A 20,934-nucleotide genomic window follows, 5' to 3' on the forward strand; every position below is an offset into this window, starting at 1 on the left:
GGTAAACATCATTCCAAAGTTAAAGTTATTGCTTTAACATTACTATGCATTTTCTTTGTATTTATTTTTACTACATATTTATATGTAGTGTGTATGTGTGTGCATATGTTTTTAAGATTTATATAAATGATACCAAAGTGTATGTATTCTCCTGCAACTTGCTTTTATCCCTCAACATTATATGTTAAGATTTATCCCTATTGATCAATGAAGGTTCCATTGTAGCGGTTTATAAATGTGATGCTGGACCAACAGCATCAGCATCACTCAGCAGTGGAAATTCTTAAGCCCCACCACTGACCTCCTGAATCAGAAACTCTGGAGGTGAGGGCTGGTAATCTGTGTTTTAATAAGACCTCCAGGTGATTACAATGTATGTTAAAGTTTGAGAACCACTACTCTAATTTATTTATTTTCACTGCTGTATAGTATTCTATTGTGTGAATATATCACAGATTTTAAAAAAAACTATTATCCTACAGATGGATATTTTGGCTGTTTCCAGTTTTCCCTATTATAACTCTACAGTATAAATTCTTGTATATGTCTCTTGTGTACACCTGTAAGAGTTTCTTTGGGATATGAAGTAGGAATAAAACTGTTAGGTTGTATGCAATGCATTTCTTCAACTTTACACTAGCCAAATTGCTCTGCAATGTGGTTATATGACAACAACAGCAAGTACTACTACCACTGCTACTACTGCTGCTGCTGTTCCTGGCAAATACTTACATAGCATACACTGCATGCCAGACATTTTTCTAACTGTTTTTCTTAGATTAACTCATCAATACTCACACTAGTCCTCTTGAGGTAGAGACTATTATTACTGTCATTTCAATCATACAGGTGGCACCAAGACATTAACTAACTTGCCCAAAGTCAAGTTAAGCCAAAGAGGCAGAGCCAGGACTTGAAACCATGCAAAATGGCTCTAGAGTCTATGCTTTCAGCCATAGTGCTATGCTGCCTCTCCCACTAGCAGTGTCTGAGGGTTCTTGTTGGTCTATATTATCATTAGGCTTGGTGTTTCCCAACTTTAAATTTGTTTTGCCAATATGATGTGTATAAAATGGTAATTCACTATAGTTTAGATGTACATTTCTCTGATTACTTAGTGCAGTCAAGGCGTCTTTTCATGTGTAGCCCATATTCAGATTTCTCTTCTATAAATTGTCTGTTGTGAAAAATGTCTTCAAAGTGACCCTTAGCTTCTTCTACAGCGTGAGGAAATTATAATGAGGAGGGTATAAAAATGTTAAGGACTGCTGCTAAACAATGACTGAGTTTTTAAATACTTGGCCAGGATAAGAGTAGTCTCTCCTATTTTTATAAAGCTATGATTCATTCTCCACCCCACTGCAATCTGATTTGTGCTTCTACTAACTTTTTCTTTTTAAAGTGGAGCATTAAACGTAAACCAACCCTTTCTATTTATGTCAAAGTCTAAAAACATCCATTTAGAAATATGAATACAGTAAACCTGACATTTGCAACAACCAAAGGATTTTTGTCATCCCTAGTAAGACTACGCCCTTGGGAAACCTGCATTTCTAGTTGAAAATATCCCTGAAATAGATTTTACCTGGATTGGGTGTGAGGCAGTAATAACAGTCAAACAAGTTATCAGGGGCTGCTGAGGTTACCTTATAATCTTTCAATTAGAAATTACACCTTTGTTTTTTAGAATAGAGGTTATCAGGTGCTGGAAGGAGGGTGCTGGGAAGTTATTGTTTAATAGGTGTAGAGTTTCTATTTGGGATGATAAGTTCTGGAGGTGAACAGTGGTGATGGTTGTACAACACTGTAACTTACTTAATGCCACTGAATTGTACACTTAAAAATGGTTAAGATGGTAAATTCTATGTATATTTTACCACAAAAAAGTCAATAAATAGAAAAAAAGAAATTATATCTTTTTTGCTGTGTATAAAATATTATGCTTGGACTCAAGGTTTAGCAGTAAATAAGACTCCCAAGGTTCCTTGTTTTATGGAATTTCATTCTTGAGGAGACAGGGGTTCTAAAATGAAACCATGAATTACACAACTAATTGTTTAATCACTATTGGGATAATTGTCTGAAAGAGACCTCTAGCATGCTAAAGAAGATATATAGTAGGGAGCCCAGATCTGGTCTGGAGGATCAGGGGCAGTGAGATGGACAGTCTCTAAGATGGCTCCTGTCTTGGTTCAGGCTGCCATGACAAAATACCACAGACTGGGTGGCTTAAACAACAGTTCTGGAAGCTGGGAAGTCCAAGATCAAGGTGCCAGCTGATTTGGTTTCTGGGTCCCACATCCTTATAGGCCTTATCTTCAAATGCAGTCACATTGAGACTTAGAGCTTCAACATGTGAATTGGGAGGTCGTGGGGCACAAATTAGTCCATAATAGCCCCCAGTGTTCTCTGCCTCATGGTATTCATGCCCCCGTGCAATTTCCTTCTTTGACTGTGAGCTGTATCTAGTAACTTACAAATAGAATATACTAAAAGTGATGGAATGTTACTTCCAGGATTAGTTTACAAAAGGACTGTGGCTTCTGTTGTGGATGTCTTCTCTCACTTGCTTGTTCTGACGGAAGTCAACTGCCATATTGTGAGATGCCCTATGGAGAGATCCTCATGGTAATGAAGAGAGAGAGACCTCTGGCCAACATTCAGTGAGGAACTGAAGCCCTCAATCCAATAGCCCACGAGGAACTGAATCCTGCCATCAGCAACGTGAGTGAGGTTGGAAGCAAATCTTTTCCCAGTTGAGATTTCAGATGAGATTTCAGACTTTGTCGATAGCCTGACTGCAACTTCATGAGACACCTTGAGGCAGAAGCATCCAGCTAAACCATGCCTGGATTCCTGATACACAAAAATTGTGAGATAATAAATGTTTGTGTTTTTAGTTACTAAATTTTGGGTAACTTGTTATGCAGCAATAGGTAAGTAGCACAAAAGATTTCCTTGAGGGAGTGACTCTTACGTAGGAATATGAAGGATGATGGGAGTTACTAGGTGACAGAGTTTGAAGGAACGGAGGAGTGTTCTAGACAAAGACACAAAAGCCAGAGAGGCAAGGACATCTTGGCAAGAGTTCACTGGAGAGAGCAGGGTGAGACAAAGCTGGTGAAATGGGAAAGTGCTTTGGAAAGTTCAGGAACATAACAGGAGGAATGAGCACAAATCAGACAATGAAAGAGCATTTCCTAGTTGCCTAGATGCATCCATAGAATTATAGGGTGGAGAGCACCATGATGAGAGCCAGGAGACCTGAGTCCTAGTGCTAACTCTGTGACCTCAATCAATCACTTGGTCATTCTGGTCCTCAGTTTTCTCATGTGTAAAATGGAATCTGAATTCTTTACAACTCTCATTCAAGAGTCATTATAGTTATATGAAACTATATGAGGAGAGCCATAAGACACTCCTGAAAGAAACAAAAGTAGGCTTGAGCAAAGAGAAAGACATCCTATGTTACTGGAGAAGAAGACTCAGTTTCATAGAGATGACAGTGCTCCATAGATTAATTTATAAATTTAATGCAATCCAAGTAAATCAATATCAGAGTTTTGACAGAGCTAGATAAGTTGATTATAAAGTTCATATGAAAGAATAGACAAATGAGAATACCCAGAAATAGCCTAAAAGTAGAAAGAGCAAAGGGGAGGGCTAACCCTAACATATTATTACAACATGTTCTGAACCGCTATAATTAAAACTGTGATTTTGGTGTATGAACAGACAGATGAATAAAGCAAGGTAGAAAATCCAGAAATAGACCTCGGAACACATGGACATTTAGCATGCGATAAAGGTGATATCTCAAATCAGTGGGGAATGTATGGACTGTTGCATAAATTATACTATACTATGGAAAAAGATAAAATTGAATGCATTCCATATAAGGAGTTGAACCCCAGTGCAGTCTCAACAAAGGCCTCTGAAGACACTATGGGAAGCTCAGAAGCAGGGATGGCCCCTCAGAGTTTTCACAAGTTGGAATAAAGGAGCTGGGTCTTTCTATCCCACAACAACCAAATGTATCAGAAGTTTAAATGCAAATAATGAAAGTATAAAAATAGTACAGGAAAATGCAGATGAATTTTTTTATTAAGTGTGGAGGAAAACTTCCCTGTGATTCAAAATCTAGAGGCAAAAAGATAAATTTGACTGCATAAAAATTTCCATGGAAAAAATATTACAAATGAAGTAAGAAAATTACAATTAGGAAAAACATATTTGCAGTATAGGATTCATAATGTATTACATCCCTGGCTCTAAAAAATGGAGAAAAACAACAAATAATATAGATACTTGGGCAATATATGGACAGGCAGTTCACAGAAATAGAAATGGCCCTTAAACACTTGAAATTATATTCAGTCTTATTCATAATAAGATAAATGCAAATTATAGCTGTACTAAGACATCAGGTAGGCAAAAATCCAGAATTGGACAACATGTTTGTTGGCATGACTGTGGGGAAAAAGGCATTCTCATTCATGGCTAGTGTGTGTGTAAAATGATTGAACTTCTATGGAGAGGCATTTGGCAAGATTTAGCAAAATTATATTTGCATTTACCTCTGACCCAGCAAACTCACTATCCCAGCAAACTCACTAAAGAAACACTTGCAAAAATTAAAAAAATTATGCACCAGGCTATTAACTGCAGGATTCTGTGTGGGAGCAAAAGAATTGAAACAACTCCAAGGCTTCTCAATAGGGGACTGATTGAATAAGCAATGGGATATCCACATAATGAGGATTATGCTGCTAAAAAAAAGAAGTGAGGACAATCTCTGTATACTTACGCAGCATGATCTTCAGGGTATATTGTTAAGTAACAAAACCTAAGTGAACAGTGTTTACAATATGCTAAGTTTGATTTAAAAAGGGGTAGAAGTATGTGCAAGTGTATATATGTGTATTTACTTATTTTTAAAAAAAAATGGAAAGATAAACTGAGAATAAAAATGGTTAGCTAGAGGGGAAAGGAGGGAACAGGGGAGATGAATTAGAGATGGAAGCCAGATTCCTCTGAAAGTATTCAATTCTATATTTTTATTTATTAAATGTTCTTAATAACTAAAAATTCATTTAAGCAAGTTACATTTTTATTTAAATAAAAATTTATTTTATTATTTATTATTATATATTATTAAATAACATTTATTTTTTATTTCAATAAAATTAAAGGCATTTTATTTAAATGTCTTTAACAATTTTAAAACAAAATTTAATCAGAAGAGAAAAAAGCAATACCTGAATATTGAAAAACAAATGGGCCAAACTGTATGACAAATTGGTGGCATATAGTGAATCCTGTAATGCACCAGTCAGACATCTTTCGGGGAATGAGGGACATGATCCACCAGCCAGTAGAAGTGCTAGTGGCAGAGAGATCTCAGCTGGCAGCCCTTTCTGGGAAGCACCTTGGTGGAAGAGAGGGGCTTCCTGCCCAAGGTCTCACTCCCTTCCTGGGGCAGCCTGCAGCCAGTAACTGGTTGACGCAGGGGTACAAGGTACAGCTCCTTTGCCCCATCTTGGGACAGCTCTGAAGGGCCACCCAACTTCAGAGCTCCCCAGATGGTCTGCATCGTCCTTTGTTGAGACTATATCGCAGTCCAGATTCTACTTGTGCCCTGTTTCTTTACCTTTCTTTCCAGGTGTTGCTCTCGAGAGCACTCCCTAATAAATTTCCTGCATGCAAACTCCATCTCAGCATATGCTTCCTGGGTCACCCAACTATGACAGTTGGTGCCAGGAATGCCAGGAGTGGGTCAAGAAGCAGTCACTAAGATGGTGGTGTTGGTTCACCTGCTGCCAGGCTGGCAGAAGATATCATCACTTCTAGTAGAAAGTGTATAAATAGTCCCTGACGCAATTGCAGTGCATACGTTAAAAACTTTCACCATTAGCAAACTGGTGGGGAGGAAATATTCTAGTGGGTACAGTGTATCAGGTGTTAGAGATATATAGAAGAAATATGGGTGGATGTTGCTAAGCTTATTTGATGCTATTTAATGAAATACTGAGAGTGATTAATTGGTTATTAAAAACTAAACATGAAAGCTAAAGGATTTCCCTGGTAACAAATATAGAAGCTCTCATCTTCTGCAACTGGAGAGCAGGAATAGCTGAGGACCAGGTCCAGGGCTTAATCATAAGTGTAGCAGAGCCTCAAAGGAGCTTAAACTCTCAATATTGGCAAGTCTGGTATGCCAAGGACGTGGTGCTAATTAGGAAAAAGTGGGACCTTGACATATGGAATGGGGTTATCTGGGTTCATGCACCTAACATATTTAATTCCCAAAGGTCCATGAACACTTTGAGCCAAGGAAATGACTCCCACCTCCCTAGGGCTAGTGATCCTCCTTTCTGCAGGACAACTCGAGCCCTTTCGGGGTCAGCTCTACCTTCCAGGCCAATACAGTAACTAGAGTTAAGTCACTGGGGATGTGATGGACCTGATGATGAAGGAAAGGGACTATACGTTAAGGTGCTCAAGATCCAGGAGGGTACACATGATGATGGAGTAAAAGGGACTATATCCTAGGAGTTCAGGATGTGGGTGAATACACATGGGACTGAATTCTGAGAGTGCTGGATCAAGAGGGATAGAATACAGAGTTGAGTAAGGGAGTTTAATTAATTTGGAAGCACTCTCCTGGGATACAGGATTTAACAACCTGGCAAGGATCTCAGGAGATGGTGTAAACATGCTGTCAGAATGGTTTCATACATATGGATAGTGATGGCCCATACTAAATGAGGTAAAGATGCCTGAATTGCCATGGAAGGCAGTAGAACAAGGGATTAAAAAGTTCAAAGAAGTGAGCATGCTAAAATGGATATACGTAATAAATATATAAGCCTGGAAAACTCACCAGGCAATAATGTTCCATGGGACAGACCAGAGGATACACCATTTACCAAAGTAATAAGGAAGGTGCTAGAGAGAAGGGAACCCAGAATCACTAATAAGTTCAGTAGTGGCTCTCCTCTGTAGACCAGACTGATGGTAGGAGATGCCAATACAAAACTGGGCTCACTGATTGCATTGGGGATGTTAGAGATGGCTCGAGAGGCTGAGCTGATGCTGTATGACCCACGGCCCCACCATAAAGCACATTATTAGCACAGACTATGCAGCATGGTCCAAGGCCTCCAGGTAAACAAAGACAGGCAGGACATACCAAGGGTTTAGAGGTTACCTCCAAGAAGCTGGGGGGAAAGGGCCAACTTTTCTTTGGACAAGGTTAATCCTTTTACTGTTCATTTTCTCACCAGAACTTTTTATCCTCATGTACCTTTATCCTTCCATCACACCCACTTCAGATCAAGCTGGATGTCTGAGCATTGCTGGAGAAAAGCACTTGACTCTGCAGGTTGGGGGTCACTTAAATTCATGGTCTTCATCCTCATTCACCTCTTCAATGCCATCAACATTTTTTTTTTTTGCAGTATGCAGCCCTCTCACTGTTGTGGCCTCTCCCGTTGCAGAGCACAGGCTCCAGACGCACAGGCTCAGCGGCCATGGCTCATGGGCCTAGCTGCTCCGCGGCATGTGGGATCTTCCCAGACCGGGGCTTGAACCCGTGTCCCCTGCATAGGCAGACGGACGCTCAACCACTGCGCCCTGCCATCAATATTTTTAAACATTATTTTGCCAAATCTTCAAGCCCCTCACTCATATCTTCCTCCCTCAGTTTAAGCATACTTTGTTCAAGGCCATCAGGCTTGGTTTCTTTAACTTCCAATACCATAGTCCAGAATAATTATCTGTATCCACACCCCTGCTACCTTTTTCATTTCAGAATTAGAGGACCAAGCCACGTTCCTCCTCTCTGAGGCCAACCCTCCCATCTATACCTTAACCCTTTTCCCTCTAATTTCCTTTAGGATCTTACTTCACCTGTCATCTCCTTTCTTAATCTTCTCTTTCTACTAGTTCCTTGATATCATCCTATAGATACACTCAGGCTTCTGTGATCCTCCCCCTGCCAAGACATCTCCCTTAATACCTTGTTTTCCTTTAACTTCTGGGCAATCTCCTCCCTCCACATCTTAGTCAAACTTCTCAAAAGAGTAGTGTATATTTACAGCCAGCACTTCCTCATTTCCAATTATAGTTGTTAAATTGATGACCCTGATGTTACATCTGACAAATGCCAAAATTATCGTACATTAAAAATAAAGATATTTCTTGCATTTAGAGAGTCAAAAACAAAAAAGCCTTTAAAAAAAGAAAAAAACTTAGGGGTTCTACTTCCTGACCTCTCTCATTCATTCCTCAGTCCACTGAAATCTAGATTTTGCCTACCACCCTTCACTAAAACTGATCCCACAAAGGTTACTCCTAAGTGCCAAATTCCATTGTCATTTTTTCAGTCTTTTTTGAAACTATTTCCTTGGTTTCTATGTTGCCACACTCATCTGGATCTGTTCATTCTCAGATCATTCTTTCCCTATCTTCCTCTGCTTACTTCTTATGTAATTGCTCCCCAGGGCTCTGTCCTCAGCCCTCTGTTCTTTTATTCACTCATCTTGGATGACTTCATCTTCTTTTTAGGTTTTTGATAACATTTATACTCCAATGACTCCCAAATCTATATTTATATCCTGGTCTCGTCTACTAAGCTTTGGATTCAAATATACAGTAACTGATATCAGGCACACTGATATTTCTACCTTTTCTAAGACTGAACTCATTATCCTGATTCTGACCCAGCCCTTCCTCAAAATCTCTCTTATTTAGGAAACCACAAGCCACAAACCACCTGGTCACACAAGATAGAAACCTGGGAGTCAGCCTTGACTCCTCTTTGTGCCTGCAGTCTTATCCTCTCCAAATCATTCTCCCCATTGCTGTCTGATCTCGTCTAATCCCCCTAACTACATCTCTTGCCTCTCTCCCAACCACATATTCTCCTGCTATTTTAACCTACTTAGGTATTCACTAATGCACTTTGCTGTTTATTTTGTGCCTCGTGCATTTTTACATTTCTTTTGGGTTGCCTTTTTCTACTCCTTTGCCTGTTGAATTTCTAGTTATCTTTTGAGTTTGGATTTTCACTCTGCCATCCTCTCTCATATTATTTATTATTCCAAGGCTTGGGTCATCTGATAAGTATGCCTTATATAGTTATATTTAAGTCACTAACTCAGAGATGGTGAAATGGAGAGGGTGACAGAACATTAGGGCATTTTACTAGAAACCTGCTCCAGGTTAACATTGATCAACTAACCAATAATATTCAAGCACGGTGGTCCATCCATAAGTGAAACTCGTAACTGCAATAATATCCATTCCAAATTTCAGGTATTTACCCTTAGGGATAGCATGTTTCTAAAATAAAGCCATCCTATATATACCCCCCTCCATATTATGGGACATTGATGTTACAAGTAACAAAAATCCAATCTTTTTTTGAATTAGAAAAAAGTAATTTATTGACTTACACAATTGAAAAAGGGGGATAAAAAATGGCTTTGGGTATTTCTAGCTCCAGGGCTCAAGGAATGGCCTCAGGATTCATTTCTTGGCTCTTTCGTTGCTCTGTCAAGCTCTCTCCACATAGTGGCAAGATGGTTACTGGCAACTCAGGCTGACTGTCTCTCATCAACCCCTGCTGAAAAAGGAATGCCTATTTACCTACTGCTCTGGCAAAAATTCAGGATTAGCTTTGATTACACTGATCTGTGTCCCATGCTTTTTCCTGACCTAATCACTGTGCCCAGGGGTGTAGAAAACACTGCTTGGCTGGGACTTGATCTGGAGCGGGACTGGCCCCACCCAAACGACCTGGGCTGAGAGTGTGTGAAAGGGATTGCCTACTAGAAAACTGTGTGCTGTAACCAGAAGAGGAAGGATGGGCAGGCAGAAACAATGGATGTTCAGTATGTTCTCCTTCAGGTTTCAGCTGTGAAGATTAGCTATATGCAGAAACAGTCCTTTAGTCATACAGCAGGAGTGGCATTGATATTTTCTAATTACTGCCAAAACAATGGCTCAAGATAGATTATTTTAAAATTAAATTATCAGTTTGGACAGGCATCCTCTAATATATAATTAGTTTATAGCTAACCAGTGGCAAACCTGTGGTAACTTAAACCACACTGACCTAGGTTCAAACCCTGGTTCAGCTCTTTTCTAGCTGTGTGGTCTTAGGTAGGTGACCCAACTTTGCTGAGTGTCAGTTTGAAGAATAATAATACTACCTTCACAGAGTTGCTCTGAGGATTAGGGATTATTTATAAGAATCACTTACATAGTACTCAGCATATGATAGGCCTTTAGTTAATGAAATATAAATATTAATATAGTACATTAAGTTACCTTGGAGTAACTTTAACTTTCTCAACTAATTTATCCTGTTATTTCACCAGAAATTAACTTCTATAAAGAACATGATTCTCAGTCTATGAACTATGGAATTTAAGAAATATAATAATTAAAATAATTTAAATTCTTTTTTAAAAATAGATTTATTTTTGGCTGTGTTGGGTCTTCATTGCTGCCTGCAGGCTTTCTCTAGTTGTAAGCAGGGGCTACTCTTCACTGTGGTGCGCCAGCTTCTCATTGCGGTGGCTTCTCTTGTTGCAGAGCACGGGCTCTAGGTGCGTGGGCTTCAGTAGTTGTGGCTCGCGGGCTCTAGAGTGCAGGCTCAGTAGTTGTGGTGCATGGGCTTAGCTGCTCTATGGCATGTGGGACCTTCCTGGACCAGAGCTCGAACCTGTGTCCCCTGCATTGGCAGGTGGGTTCTTAACCACTGCACCACCAGGGAAGACCAATAATTTAAATTCTAATCAGAGGACCCATTCTCCTAGAGTGGAAAAAATGAATTTCAATCAATTTGGAAACCTCTCTACCATAATTTTTTGGAGCTGACCTGATTTTAGGGGAGCTGGAAGAGTGCTTATCTCATCTGCTCCTTAAGTAATTTGTACATCAGGGCTTCACTGTCTTATCTGGACCCCCATTGTTAGTACCTACAGGTTGTTGTCGACATGTCTCTCGTACATCCATTTGCCCCCTTCAGATCCAATGGCTCTTTATCCCAAGCTTTGGGTGGCGGGCGTGGGAGTTAGAGGTGATTGTAGGAGTCTATCTGCTGCATCTGGGCCACACTGGAGGCGGGAATCTCCTTTGTAAGGCTGTTTCTAACCTAGTCTGCCCCAATGGATCATGCAGCTGTTTCTGACATGGAGTTAAGAAGAGAACAAGGCCCCTTTGCTTTTAGGTTTCTCAGACCTATTTAGTGTATTCCCATACTTTCTAGCATTCAGAGTACTAAAAGTAATCTTTAAGAACTCTATTTAATTTTTAGTTATTTAATTCAATTTAAGACTTTCAAGAAACAATTGTATTGGGGACTCCTTCACAACCAATGAAGATTAATTAAAAACATAATCATGCACAGTCATGCATCATAAGTCATCTTGCATTCAGACATTAAGACTCTCCCCAAACCAAAGACTATGAAAAAGAACATCTTAAAAGTGAAATGCCTAAAATGTCTTGCTCCTCCACCAACTTCAGTAGGAAATGAGTGTTTAGTAGAGCAAATACGCAGTATTGGTGATTGCCGGAGCACGTTAGCAGCTGACAAAGCTTCTAGACTACTGTCTCTGTCTACAAAGTCATTTCTACAATTCTGATTACCACAACTTATCTGAATAAGAAATTTTAATACTACAGTTTAAAATTTTTTCAAAATTTCTCTTGTATTTCAGAAGTTCAGATCTATGATAGTGATATTTTGCTTGGGCCTTTGGCCAAATATTCACTTTAAAACTAGGCTATTCAGCCTTCAGCTAAAATGTTTGTAGTTTCTCTAAAATGGTACCTCTTCCTTAATGATTTCCTTGTAGAAATAGATGATGAAAGAAATGAAGGTTTTCTTCCTTTTCAGTACAAAAACTTCCCGGTCTTCCCTCCGTGATCGATATGAATATTTACATAATTTCTGGGTACGCTTACCTCTTCTCTACTGGTTTCTTTCGATGCTCCTATCCCACCTACATTCCTTTCCCCCTTTTTAAAAGACTGTTTTGGATGTTAAATTCCTGAATCAAAAGAGACACAGTTTCCAAACTGCTTCTGCTCCTGCCATAGTGGGCGCTTGTGAGGTCTCAAGAAACGCCTTTTGTTGGCGACAGTAACTGTGAACCATAGGAGAAAGATCCTCAGTAGACTAGAAAATTAAGCAAGTTGTCCGTTTTATATTTACAATCTTCCGTTGTTTTAGAATGCATCCTCATATTTCCTGAAAATTCTTTCGTTTAAAGGCCAAACGTCTAAGACTGGCCGGCAACCAATATACACACCTTATTTTTAGATTTTATCTTTTAAATTTGTAAAATAAATATGGACCATATTACTCAAAACTTACAAAACAAAGAAAAAACCAGCACGCCACCGTCCAAACACAGCAATCTAAATCATTTTGACGAACTCCTCCCCGCCTTTGGCCTCTCGCTTCCGGCACCTTGTACCCTTGACGCTTGCGCGCAGCCGGAGCCGCCGCGCTCAGGGGGGGTGGGGCTGCCGAGCGCCGGTGCGCCGTCGCCATGGTAACCGCAGAAGCCCGGGCCTAGGGAGCGGTGAGTGCGGGTCGGAGGGTCGCGGGTCCGGGGTCCGAGGGGCCTGGGGTGGGCGCTCCGCATGGGCGTGGAAGAGAATGGGCATCTCCCCTCCACGCTGCTCGGCAGGGGCTGGAGGGGAGTGGGCTTCAACCGCGGCGTCCTCAGTCTTTGCCTTTGCCCCGAGCTTTGCGTAGCCGGTCACGCTCCGCGGGCGGTCCCTCGGGCTTCAGGCGGAAAGGCGAACTATGGTGCCCAGACATGACCGGTACCCCCTCCGCCCCACCTCCGTGTTCTCGCACTGGGGCTGCCACTGTCTGTATCCTCGGGTCTTCCCTTTGTTTAATCCTGGGAGCCCAGGGCTGCCCTTTGAGGCCTTTCCCTGAGCTGGGACTTAAAATCCTTAAGGGACTACATTTTTTGAAGAAAAAATTTAATTGGCTTAAAAGGCCCTTAAGAGCTATTCCTCTACCACAACTTCATAGTGTCTTGTCTGCCTTCCTTGCCTTTTGTTTATGCTAATCCCATTACTTGGATTGTCCTTTTCTCCTTTTAAGACTCCTGCTCTTCGATACTGAAGTGTCACCTCTTCTGCGAAGCCTTTCCGGGACCTCCCCACTCGGGAGTCTAATTTAGAGGTCCAGCCTCTTTACTCTCCAAGCACCCTTTGCTTATGTCCATTATGCCCCTTATCTCACTCTGTCATTGCTGATTTACTTGTGTCTTTCCAACCAGACTGGGATGCCTGTGGAGTAGGGACCTATGTGATTTTCTATTATTAGTGCCTTAGCAGCCTCAAAAGAATTCACACTTAGTAGTTAAAATTCACACTAATTCAGTAAGGCAGAACTATTCTCAATTCACAATTGAGGAGAGTAAGTTCAGAAAAGTCGCATATTTAATAAAATAAATACAAGAATCAGCACTAAAGCATGGGTCTTCTGACTCACAGTCATTCTGCCTTCAGAGTTCCAGCCCTCCCTCTCCCCTCTCCACGCTCATTTTCTATGTGAACTGTTGGTTATATGTAGTGGGGTTGCAATTTTGATTCATGTTATAACTATTCTGGGCAAAGAAAGTATCTGTCCATACAGTAAATATTATAGGTATAGTAAGAATTAGAACTTAAAACTGAGAATTTAAAAAAGTTTATTGTTTTAACAATAACACAAGTAAACCCACTATATATTAAACATAAGTTACATATTTCTCATGGGAAAAACTGTTTTCTAAAACAAAAATGTTAGTGAGTTAAGTTTTTTCAATATCTAGAATGTTGATAAAAGGAAGAAAGGAAAAGCTATGTTAGTATGATCACCCTGTTACAACTTATATTCACAGTAAAAATACTTTAAAATATTCTAAATCTTCTATGTTATAAGAAGAAAAAACCCATAGAAAATAGAATTCTTTGCTCTGTCTTCAAAGGACAATATGATGAAAGGCATAGTCAGCGATAGACCACCAAACACATGAGAGTTTACTTTTATTCTCCTAATTAGATATTGTCTTTCAAAAGTTAGGCCTAAGGATAAATGGCCTACAAGACTTCACTTTGTCCTTTTATTACAGAAAGGCTGATCCTAGTTCAGTCTAGATTTGGATTAGAACAGTCTTGGGAGCTTGACTATAGAGTGGAGTGGCTTGAGGGTTAGTCTTAGTGCAGTGGTTCTCAGAGTATGGTCTGAGAATCCCTGGGGATCACTAAGACATTTTCAGGGAGTCTGCCAGTCAAACTATCTTCATATTAATTCTTCGATGTTTTTTGCCATTGCACTCTCATTCTCTCACATGTCACAGTGGTTTGCTAGAGGCCACATGACATGTGGTATCACAATATCACACATCATTGCAGACAATGCAGAAACAGATATGAGAATCTGTCTGTCTTCTATTAAGCCAGACATTAAAGAGATGTGCAAAAATGTAACATAATGCCACTCATCATTTTTTTGTCTTTATATAGTTATTTTTTATAAGCTGTACTTTTGTGTTAACATGTAATTGTTTTAAGATGAATTAATAAATATTTTAAAGATTTCTCAGTTTTAATTTCTAATATGGTAAATACAGATAGATATAACCCTCATAAACAAAAACTTTTGGTGTTCTCAATTTCTAAGAGCGTGAAGAGCCCTGAGATCATAGAATTTGAGAACTGCTGCCCTAATCATATTACTTCTGGATTGATATGGAAATTAAACTCTATTCAAGGGTGTACCAAGGGTAGCTTTTAGTATTCTGGCCTGAATCATATTCCTAGATTTGATCTAATTTATCTCCACATCTCTGAATTAACCTGTGATTAGATTGATCTCTAGATGCAGAATAATCTGTCTGTAATCAAGTGTTCGGTGGTCGTAGAGTAGAAAGTCATTTACTCAAACCCTATGTAGGAAAACTGTGTATTAAAAAAAGAAAAGAACTAATAGAATTACCATCTTGTCTTTTGCTTCATGGATGCTTTTGCTCTAGGAATGATGGTACAATGGTGATGATAGGGTCTGCATACCAAGTGCTCACCATGTGCTTAGCACACGCATCGTCTGATTTAAGTCTCAGGATAATCATATAAACTAGGTTCTAGTGTTATTCCTAGCAGAGATTAGGTAAATTTCCCAGTATTATGTAGCTAATAAGTTGCAGGGTTGCATTGTGTACTCAAGTCTTTCTAACTCCAAAATCCATTGCTCTTGGATGTGAAGAAAAGCAGGGGGAATTGCAAGCCTGATGTTAAGAGTTATTGAATCCATACGACAAGCCAGGAATTGTGGTAAGTCTGAAAGTGACACAAGAGAAACAAAAGCTTGATACTTGCTCCTATCCAGTTTACAGTCAAATTGAGTTGGTGTTTTAAGTACTTGAAACAAATAGAAAATAATACAATACCATATTTGGTAGATTGTATGGTATAGAATATATGTAATGACCTTTGAAGTTCAGAGGAGGGAAAGGCCTGGGTACATTCTAGAGAGTAGTGAAGAAACGTTTTAGGAAGAAGGTAGGTTTATAGCTTGGCCTACGTAGGATTTGGCTAGTAGGAGTGGAGGAGAAAAAGAAAGCTATTCTAGGCCTAGCAGGAATACATCTGAAATACAAATAGAATTTTCTCAGTATCTTCAAGGTCTCATGTCTGGGCCTCTGATGGACCAGTGAGGAAAGGCATTTCAAACACATCCTGCCTCTATTCTCTAAGGTTTGAATATAGATATCTTTAGTAGAATGTTCCAGAATATCACATTATTAGTAAGGTGACAAAATAATTTATTGTGTAGTAGTAATGGACGCTTTGAGAGTGAAAGAGGATGCTATTAAAAATCACATCAGGGCTGGGGTTTCCCTGGTGGCGCAGTGGTTAAGAATCCGCCTGCCGATGCAGGGGACACAGGTTGGAGCAGTGGTGTGGGAAGATCCCACATACCGCAGAGCAACTAAGCCTGTGCGCCACAACTGCTGAGCCTGCGCTCTAGAGCCCATGCTCCGCAACAAGAGAAGCCACTGCAACGAGAAGCCCACCCACTGCAACGAAGAGTAGCCCCCACTCACAGCAACTAGAGAAAGCCTGTGCACAGCAACGAAGACCCAATGCAGCCAAAAATAAATTAAAAAAAAAATCACACCAGGGGAAGAGATGTCACTGGAACTGTCCTGGGTGCATGAGGACATATGTCACCTAAGCTATAAACCACAAGCACATGCTGTCTAACTTCTGTTAGACCCTCTCTTGTTGATTTCGTGGTAGAGTTTCCTTAGTGGTTATTCAAGACTAATATTTTTTCACACTGTGGGTTGCAACCCATTAGTGGGTCATGAAATCAATTTAGTGGGTGGCACCCAGCCTTAAAAAATAGATGGGATTAAAAACATCAGTATGTTACATGTAGTAAGGATAAATGATATTTTGTTTAATTATATGTATGCAAATATACCCATAAATGCAATGTGCCCAAGATAAAAATGTCCACTACTACTGAAAAATTAATTCTTTGGTTACCCTATTAATAGATGTTATATATGTTTACATGTATAATTAAAACAAGATATGACAAACTACTATATGCTATGTATTATAATTGAAGTAATATATATGTATTTGGACAGGACATCTACCTCATGGTCTAAATGAGCTGTGCAAGCTCTAGGTATCAGGCTTGCAATCCAGTGAGAAGGAATTACACTTTTCTAGAAGTTACATACTATCAATACATATCTACTTACATCCTATTGTTTACTACTTGGACATGTGGCCACACCATATTACAAGAGTGCCTGGGAAATAGTTTTATTCCAATATAAATATTGGTTAAAAAAAAGTATGGTTAAAAGAAAAGAGGGAGGGAGATTAGATTTTGAGAAAGAACTAATTATCTGAGTGCTCTACTTACCAGGGGCCCACATGATTAGGGAGGCTGGATGAACAGGAACCAGGGGAGCTCTGGGGGGCTCACACCACAAGAACCACAGCATGTTCTCATAGCAGGAAGTTCGATCAGTACACTGTTGCTGTCACTTGTGTTGAATGTCCTTCAAATAGCCTCATGTCCTTGTGGCCCATGTTCAAGAGTCAAGATCCTGTTTTTTTTAATATGTAGAAGCTAAAAAAACCCAAACTCATAGATGCAGAGAACAGATTGGTAGTTGCCAGAGGCAGGTGTAGGGGGTGGGTGAAATAAATGAAGGTGGTCAAAAGGACTTCCAGTTGCAAGATAAATACCTTCTGGGGAAGTACTGTACAGCATAGTGACTATAGTTAACAATATTGTATTGCATTGAATACAATATTGTATTTGAAAGTTGCTAAGAGATTAGATCTTAAATGTTTTCATCACAGGAAAAAACTTTTTTGTAACTATGCAAGGTGATGGATATTAACTAAACGTATTGTGGTAATCATTTTGCAATATATACATATATCAAATCATTATGTTGTACACCTTAAACTAATACAGTGTTATATGTCAACAACAACAAAAATAATACAATGATTAACAACAACAAAAAGTCAAGATCCTGGGACTTAGTAGCTGATTAGCTGAACCTAGCTTATGTGCCTGCTCCCAAGCTTGTGCTGAGATGGAGAGAAGTAGGATCGTGCCTCTCTGGCTTCTGTAGTGGGGAGTTAGCTTTATCTTCCATTAGGAGAATTTTTTTAAATGGAGATTGGGATTCTTTAAGGAAGTGAGTGTGTGTGTGTTTATGCGTACAGGGATGTGTGTTGGGAGGGTGGATTGTGGATGTCAGGCACTCAGAGGATTATAAGTTTCCTCTATATTCATTCTGTAAAATGAAGGGATTGACTAAAACAGTCTCAAAGATAAGATTTGGACCAGATTTTATGGTGGAGTCATGATTGATTGGCTAACTCAACTCCCATCCCCAACCCCATCTACCTTGCTTGCTTCTGTTACTGAGGCAGGAAAATCAAGAAACTTTTTTTTTCCTTCTCTTAAATATAAGGAAACAATCTGGCCTTTGAGATATAACTGGAAGTTTGTTGGGTCTTGTTAGGAAAGATTTTTTTTTTCACTTTCCTCTCAAAAGGGATGAATGCCACTAGTGTCCTCAGGGGGATTCCCCCTTTTTACTGCTATAAATGCAGACGTGATGCCAGGAATTATGACAGCCATCTTGTCACCATTAGGCAACAGCCATGATGATGGAAGTCTTATGAACTGTGATAGAATAGAAAAATAGAGCTTAGATCTATATTTTTGAGCTGCTGAACCATCTCCACCTTTAAACCTCCTGCTATGTGAGAAAATCATCTCCTACTTTTAAAAGTCAATCCTATTATTTTTCTATTATTTGCAATCAGAGAATTCCTAACTTCAACAGATTATAAGTATTATACACATTTAGTGACGGTAGAGATTAATATGGGGCTATGGTATAAAGAGATATTATTCTGTCTAACTAGATTTCCATTCCTTCTGAATTGTGAATGACCAAATCTTGCCAATTCTTTATGGCACAGCTTAAATGCCATATTCTTTACTAGAAATGTGATTCCCTTTATCCCATTCCCTGCATCTTTACCCACCCCCTCAACACTATCCTGAATCTTGTGTTCAATCTTGCTTTTCTTCTTCTTTTTAAAATAGTGTTATTGTACCTACTTATATTCCTAAAAAGTCTATTTTAACTTAATTTTTATTATTTTAATTTTTTTCCTTGTTGGTTATTTTAAATATAGCAGTGTGTACATGTCAATCCCAAACTCCCTAACTGTCCCTCCCCCATCCCTCCCCCTTGGTAACCATAATTTTAATTGCTTTGAACTTTACAAAAATATATCTTGGTATATTTAATCTTTTGGATTTACTTTTTTCAGCTAATACTGTATTGCTAATATTCATTTATATCGTTGTGTGCCTTAGTTATTTATAGCTGTATAACAAACTATCCTCAAAGTTGGTAGCTTAAAATAGCACATTCAGTATCTTACAGTTTCTCTGGGTTAAGAATCAGGGCACAGCTTAGCTGGATCTTTTACTTCAGGGTCTCTCACGAGGCTGCAGTCAAGGCGTTGCCTGGGACCACAGTCATCTCAAAGTTCAACTGGAGCAGATCCACTTCCAAACTCATTCAGTGGTTGGTGGCAGAATTAAATTCCTCACTGACTATTGTACCGAGGGCCTCGGTTCCCTCTGGCTGTTGGCCAGAGGTTACCAGGAGGTGGGGTAGGGTCATGGGAGCCATATCAGAAGCTGCCTTCCACATAGTATATTACTGTAATTTCTTCATTTTAACTACCATATACAATTTTGTGTGAATATGCCACAGTTTATGCTCCTGTTCATAGGCATTGGATTTTTTTTCCTGCCCAGGATTTTTGCTTTTATGAACAGCTACAAACATTTTTGTACACATGAGGGAACCATGCTACTCTTCTCTGAATCATCCCCAATTTAATATTAATTAAATCATAAATATTAAAATCATTAAATATGATTTAATATTAATTAAATCATATTAATATGACAGAGTACTATTAAGACTTACTTGATTAACTTTACCAGGACTTAATCTGGTCCCTTCTAAACTCCCATAGCACTTCATATTTTATGATTCTTAGCACTTGTCACCATTTATTACACTTATTTTGTACATGTCATATTTTCTCCTTTGTAATAGTAAGTTGTTAAGGGCAGGAAATAAATTTGATTTTTCTTGGTAATTTACATAGTGCCTATACAGCACTTAGTATATTAGTAGGCTTTCAGTAAGTATTACTGAGTGAATGAATTCTGTCTAAATGTCAGTGCCTGATTTTTAAGTTCTTAATAATCTGGCTTCAGTGATCCAGCTGTATTTCTCACTTCTCCCCACCACGGACCCTTGTTTAGGCAGGTGAGCCTCTTTAACATTCTCTTTCAATCTTTTCCTAATGAATCTCACCCAGGTTGATATTTCTTCTCCTGTTCCTACTGAATTTACTGTTTACATCACACATTCAGCATTTTAGTATATATTCAGGCAGTGTGTTGGTGCACAATAAACTTTATTGATTGAATGGATGCAGTATCTTATTTTATAACTGGTTTATTTTGAACCAGTTAAGTACTTTCATTTCATTCAGTTGACTGAATGTCAGTTGAGTGATCAAACAAATAAATAAACAAATAATGATTTGTTTGAGTAGATTTCTATTACTTTTTTTGGTCTCAGGTATTTTTGGAGTTAATGGAGTCAGAAGGACCCCCAGAGTCAGAGAGTTCAGAAAAATCAATATTTTTCTCACAGCAAGAAGAAGAGGAAGAAGATGATAATGAAGAAGAAGAAGAATCCAAAGAAGCAGAGGAAACTGCCACCATTAATCCCCTCTTACCCCCTGCTCTCACAGGGGATGTAGAAGGTTTGCAGAAGATTTTTGAGGATCCTGAGAACCCTCACCATGAACAGGCCATGCAGTTACTCTTGGAAGAAGACATTGTTGGGAGAAATTTGTTGTATGCAGCTTGCATGGCTGGGCAAAGTGATGTGATTAGAGCTTTAGCCAAATATGGTGTGAATCTGAATGAAAAAACCACCAGAGGTATTTCGTCTTTTTTCTCTTATCAGTATTACTTATGACTGCCTAAAGATGCTATGTATTATCTTTAAATTTGGATAAATTTGATGTGCCTGCTTTATATTTTGCATGTGTTATGTGTGTGTGTGTGTGTATATACACACATATGAATGTGTGTATATGCATGTTGATGTATTTAGTATAGCATAGTAGTTAAGAACACAGAATTCACTATTTATTAGCTGTGTGACTAGGGCAAGTTACTTAATCTTTTTGTGTCTCTGTTTCATCTACAAAATGGGGATGATTGTATTTTCTTTATAGGGTTTTCCTTATAGGTTA

The 20,934-nt window shown here is 39.1% G+C and overlaps 1 protein-coding gene across 2 annotated transcripts in view; it reads left to right on the forward strand.

The window, feature by feature from the left end:
• The first annotated feature begins 12,522 nt into the window (after nucleotides 1-12,522).
• The window catches only part of SLC9C2 (solute carrier family 9 member C2 (putative)), a 161,020-nt gene continuing 152,608 nt past the window's right edge, over nucleotides 12,523-20,934 (forward strand). For both annotated transcript variants that reach the window (XM_027086295.1, XM_027086294.1), the window contains exons 1-2: nucleotides 12,523-12,602; nucleotides 20,250-20,616. In XM_027086295.1, the coding sequence (XP_026942096.1) occupies nucleotides 20,265-20,616 (352 nt within the window). In that variant the 5' untranslated portion in view covers nucleotides 12,523-12,602; nucleotides 20,250-20,264. The remainder of the gene's footprint in view (nucleotides 12,603-20,249; nucleotides 20,617-20,934) is intronic.

Source organism: Aethalodelphis obliquidens, unplaced genomic scaffold (assembly GCF_003676395.1).
Source record: "Aethalodelphis obliquidens isolate GAN/ISIS:26980383/991018 unplaced genomic scaffold, ASM367639v1 scaffold55, whole genome shotgun sequence".
NCBI classification, from domain to species: Eukaryota; Metazoa; Chordata; class Mammalia; order Artiodactyla; family Delphinidae; genus Aethalodelphis; species Aethalodelphis obliquidens.